The sequence below is a fragment of the Triturus cristatus genome, chromosome 6, assembly GCF_964204655.1.
Source record: "Triturus cristatus chromosome 6, aTriCri1.1, whole genome shotgun sequence".
Lineage (NCBI taxonomy): Eukaryota > Metazoa > Chordata > Amphibia > Caudata > Salamandridae > Triturus > Triturus cristatus.
The window spans coordinates 775,392,449-775,398,448 of NC_140589.1; the positions used below are offsets into that span (position 1 = coordinate 775,392,449).

Here is a 6,000-nt window from a genome sequence, read left to right on the forward strand (position 1 = left end):
TTTTATGGCTGTTCTATTATATAAAATTAAATGTGGTTTGTTATTATATGTTAGTTTTGTGATAAACACAGTGGTACTTACCTTCATATGCTGTTCTATGGCACTAACACACACACTTTCTGGAAAAGAGTATGTAATAGAATATGATATATTTGTAACGTACAGATTCTACTTTCAGCTGCTAATATGTTTCATGCCTCACAGTTATCTAAATCACAATTGTTTATTAAGTAATATGTTTGACATTTTAATTGCTGTAGCTGATCTAGTTACAACTTCAGATTGAAAGTCATGTGTTAGAATTACACCAAAGCATGGTGAAATAATGTTTGCTATAACCACAGATTGGGTACTTATAAACTTGCTTCTTTGAGAATGTCTATGAAGCAATAAAAATAATGGCTTCCATTATCCAATAATTTAAATAAGTGTGCAGCATTGCATCCTAGCTCTGTTTTCTGATTTAATCTCACAGGATTCCAGTTAACATTCTATTTATTTTCTATTCCAGACTTATTCTGATTACTGCTCATTAGTTTCATATATGTATCTCAATGTATTCAGCCTTTATCAGATCCATGATCACTTTTTCTTTTTCTTTGTTGTCATCTTTATCTTCAATTCTTTCCCTCTCTTTATCCTAAGTTTGATTCTTAGCCTGAATTTGTAATCATGTTTTATTTATGGTCTTCATGTAATACTTGCTTTTCAAAAAATATTTTGGGGAATCTTTACAATACATTTAGGTCTTTCAATTTATTTTGTTTTTATATTGATGCACAAAATATTATCAGGCTTTGTTGTTTGTTCAGTACAAATACAAAACATTTTCCAAACTTAAAAATAGGCAATAAAACACCTTGGACAAAAGTCAAGCATCAAGAGAAACCCACAATTAGGGCCCGATTATGATGTCGGTCGGACACATCCCTGTGGTTTTGGAACCATCCGACCTCGGGTTGGCAGTCCAAAACCTCAATTATGATGGGACCTCACATAGTGAGGTTGCAAACTCCTATTTCCCTATGGGAGCTTGTGAGGCAGTCGGACACCGGCCGCAGCACAAGATCCCATAGAGAAATGGGAGTTACTGTAAATCCCTGCACCGTGTGGCAGGCACCATGAGTGCCTGCCACACAGTGCAGGAATGTATGGGGGGCACCATAGGTGCTCCCCCGGCCCACAACCATAGGCCGCTGAGATAAGGGGGCTCTGCTAGGGGCCCCGAAAGTTGCTTTCCGACAGGCTTTTCATGTCAGAAAGCCCAACATGGAAAGCCTGTCAGAAACCGACATCATAATCCCGATGGCGAAATGCCGTCCATAAGGGATTATGATCGGTTTCCGACTGGCCAATGGGCTCCTTGAGCCCTTCAGGAGCCAGTCCGATTGACCGGCTGGTTCAAACACCGACCACCTTCTTTGTAATAAGGCGTTCAGAGTTTAAACCAGGGATGTCAGTCGGAAGCTTTCCGACCCACCTCCAAATGAGGCCCAAAGAGTTGTCTATACCAGTAGCCTGTGACACTTAGCCTCAAAAAATAATACACACATATACATGCATTCAGAAATGGGCAGGTCTCTCTACCTAGACTGTGTTGAAGAATTGTTTTAAACCCTATGACCATAATGCTGGAATACCAAAACTATACAAACTGTGGTTCAATAAATAAGACATAGCTACTTAACTAAGTAATCAACCACAACACAGTAGTTGTTACAGATCATCACAAGTTGGATCAGTCTAAATCCTTCATTCATAAACTTAGATTCATGTGAAAAGCCCTTGGACTGCTGAAAGTGCTTTGAAGCCATCATAATGGCAGACTTTGTGCCACACAAATGCCAAGAACATAACTTTGTCTACCTAATAAGATTTCCCCTAGAAAGTCAGTCCCATTTAATATCAATCCCAAATTAGTCTATCCTTCATAATCCTCATTTTGAGATAATTTATAAAACATCCTATCATATTACTAGTTTCATTCATTTGTTTTGAAAAAAGTCAGAAAAATATACAAGCCGGTAGTCTCCATGTGCACGCAGTCTCTTCTTTTCTGGTTACGTTCTATTTGATGAGGATTACTGTCTAACATGCTTTATCTTCTTTTTCATAGGTAAAGTGGGAGACTGGAAAAATATAATGACTGTAGCTCAGAATGAAAAATTTGACACAGTGTTTCAGGAGAAAATGAAGGATCTGCAACATCTTCCAATCAAGCTCACCTGGGATGATAAAAATTAAATTTGTAGCCACAAGGACAGTCTGCTTGACCAGTTTAAAGAAGATGCATCAGAATAAGATGGTGTCCATTATGAATTAGGAATCTCTAAGTGGTCTTTGCCATTTATTTTTTGGGGCATGATTGTACCTCTATCTACTATGGGATATCTTTTTGTAGACCTGCATTTAAAAGTCCTTCATGGTCAGCCATACATCTCCTGATTTTAAAGATTGATACACGGTGTTTCCAATATAGTCAATATAATTTTCTCCTGGTTTGAAATGCAGTGACTCCCCATGAATTTTGTGTACATAGTTTAATTACAATATGCACTGTATTAGGATTATATGCACTCCTATGTAATGCATTTACAATTTATACTAAACTGCAAGTACCAGTATCAAATTCACATTAAGGGTCTCATTACGATGTAGTTTCTGACCGACTTGGAAACATTTTCAATCTACTGATTATAATAGAAGGTAACCTTTCAGTCGTTCCAACTCAGTTCCGTTCGGCATTCGAAGACTCTGAGTCGGTCAGAGCTGAATCGTCTATGGACCGCGTTTCCGACCAAAGTATTACATTGTGACGCAGACGCGTGCAGACATATGCAGTGGCAAAATTATTAAATAAGTCTCGGTGAGATGTTCTTAGCCCAGCATTAATTAATATTACACCGCTTGATTTTAACTGTTCACATGCACTTTACTTTTTAAATCTGTGCTTGCATTGCATTTTTTACCTGTGTGTTATCGCCTACACCTCGTTCCATCGCGGGACTTCCCCGATCGTTGTGGAGGGTGCAGGCGAGATAGTGTCTCTTCTGTGGCTGTTGGGGGCGGAGCACTGCGATTAGCGCCGCGCTTGCAGTCTATATCTGCCACATGACTTTCCTATCGCGCAGTGGATGCGCTCAGCGGGCGAGCCGCTGGCTCGCCAAAGGTGCGCCAATGGCAAGCTCATCTGCGCCCGTCCGCGGCCGGCCGGAGCCAGGGGCCATGCACTATGCCCGTTTTCTACATTATTCTGCCTCTGAGCGGAACTCATTTCAGGGAGACTGGGCTACTGACCCTTACACTCTGAGTACTTTAGATAATCTGGGGATCCTGTCCCATAAGGACGTTGTCTGTAAACCCTCTGTTAAACCACCTGTTCAGGTGCCACCAATAATAATCAATGACACATTCCCTAAAACCCTGACCTCCCCTGCATGCCTGGGACAGGAGAAACTGTCAATCTGTTACCTCAACACCCGTTCGATGGTAAAGCATCAACTAGAGATCTTCTATCTCTTAGATACCGACAAACCAGACATTCTTCTTTTATCAGAAACATGGCTGACGGCTGAATCCAGCCCTGACATCTTAGCAGCAGTCCGAGATAATTACTATATCCTCCAGACTAATAGGTTGGAGAACAAAGCTGGAGGAGGGGTTGCTGCTGTCATATCACAGTCACACAAATTTGCCTCTCTAACTATATTAGGCATTCCATCAGTTGACAGCCTTCTTCTTAAGTTTGAATCTAATCACTCCCCTTTCATAGTGCGCTCTTCTATAGACCTCCCCTCCATATGCCCACATTTTCGCAGTCATTTTGAAACGCTATTGCGGAGCTGGTCATATACCATGCCAGAGTGTTGATAATTGGCAACTTCAACTATTGGCCACATGACCCACGGGAAAGCCCTTGCTCGGTTGAATTTACCGATTTGCTAACAGGAATGAACCACACCCAGCACATCAAGGTAGCAACATACATAAAGGGACACATCCTTGATCAGGTCTGGATATCCAATCTAGAGATAGCCGACCTACAAATCTTCCCCTTCACATGGTCGGACCACCATTGTATTACCTTCTCTATTCCCAGTACCCCCCTCCCAAAGCCCCACCTCCAGATATCATTATCGCCAGAAACTGGAGCCGGGTAGACTCCACAGCACTATTAGTTGCTTCTATGCCCCTCGACCAGATGGCATCCCCTCACACCCAGGTGGAAAATATCAATGCCTGGCTGGAATCAGCTAGAGACAGCTTAGCACCTCTGAAGAAAATAAAAAATAAGAGGCCCCATGACGACCAACAATGGTTCACCTATAATCTGAAGTCAAAGAAATTAGTTCTGCGTCAGTCCGAATGCAAGTGGAGACAGGACTACTGTCCTATTAAAAAGGCACCTTTCATATTGGCTCTTAAGGATTATAAAAGCGCCATCCTCAGGTCCAAATCGGAATACTTTTCCTTCAAAATTTTAGAATCTTCTAACAAAGCAAAAGACATCTTCTCCATTGTGGATGAACTCGTCAAACCTGACCGTGTCACTGCTAAACCCACCCCATCACAATCTCTGTGCGATTCCCTCAACATATACTTTATTGAAAAAATTGCCTCCATCAAATCCAGCATTCCCAAGGCCATCTCACCACCTGACCCCTGCTGTTCACACCTTAATCCTCACCATCTTGACCAAATTCCACTCAATACTCAGGAGATCTTTTCCTCCCTACTCAAAAGGGTCCGTTCTGGTTACCCGGCAGACAGTTGTCCCCCTCACATCGTTTGGGAAGTCTTTCTTCACTGTCCTGAACCCCCATTGTCGCTCCTTAACAACTCCCTCCCCAAGGGTATTGTCCCCAACCTATTCAAGAGTGCGGAAGTCGTCCCCATCCTGAAAAAAACAGGCACTGATCCTTTAATACCCAGTAACTTCCGCCCCATATCGCTGCTGCCATTCCTAGGTACAATTCTAGAGGCCCATGTCACGAACTGCCTGAGTACTTTTGTAGAGCACACCCACTACCTAGACTCACACCAAGCAGGCTTCAGACCCGAACACTCCACCGAGTCTGTTATCTTAGCAGCTCTTGACGAGTTAAGGAAGGGGGTAGATCAGAACACCATGCAGACCCTAGTGCTCCTAGATCTATCGGCTGCTTTCGACACCATCGACCACCATGTGTTGGGTCGAAAGCGCTGGGATCTGGGGCCTTTCACTGAAGTGGATCGCTTCTTTCCTCAGTGACCGCTATCAAGCAGTCCGCCTTGCCAATTTTTCCTCTGAGAAAAGAAGACTGACTTGCGGGGCTCCACAGGGCTCAACTCTATCCCCTCTCCTTTTCAATTTGTATATTTTTCCCCTGATTCTGGCCCTCCACAAGAGAGAGGTCGTCACTTTTAACTATGCTGATGACCTCCAGATAGTTTTTAATATCGATTCATCGCCCTCATCTATGGAGAACTTTCAATCCACTATGAATTTCATTAGGAACTGGATGAATTCAAATCAGCTCAAACTTAATCCCAATAAAACCGAGCTGATTCTTACTGGGGGCTCAGCCAACCCCTAAAATTCCAACTTCTGGCCTCAATCACTGGGATGTCCATCCTCCCCAGTCAGCTCGGTTAAAAGCCTGGGAATCATAATCAGCAACGATTTCACCATGAAGGCCCAGATAAATTCAGTGGTCTCTGCCTGCTTCTTCCACTTGCCAAGAATTCGGAAAATAAGCAGATTTTTAACCACTGAGGATTTGATCCAAGTCATTCTTGCCCTGGTAATGTCGTGTATTGACTACGCTAAATCTCTGTATACCGGCATTCCAGCTTACCAATCACGCCGGCTACAACTGGCGCAGAACCAAGCCGCAAGGCTTGTCTATGGCCAGCCAAAATCCCATGACGTGAAACCATTGCTTAAGAGCCTCCACTGGCTCCCCGTGACTCAACGCTGTCTTTTCAAACTAGGCTGCACAATCTACAATGCCCTCTCGG

At 43.0% G+C, this 6,000-nt stretch overlaps 1 protein-coding gene across 1 annotated transcript in view; it reads left to right on the forward strand.

Moving 5' to 3' along the window:
- The window catches only part of LOC146817854 (amine sulfotransferase-like), a 286,462-nt gene extending 283,591 nt beyond the window's left edge, over nt 1-2,871 (forward strand). Inside the window, exon 7 of the mRNA XM_085611337.1 lies at nt 2,117-2,871. Within this exon, the coding sequence (XP_085467463.1) occupies nt 2,117-2,244 (128 nt within the window). The 3' untranslated portion in view covers nt 2,245-2,871. The remainder of the gene's footprint in view (nt 1-2,116) is intronic.
- The last annotated feature ends 3,129 nt before the right edge of the window (nt 2,872-6,000 follow it).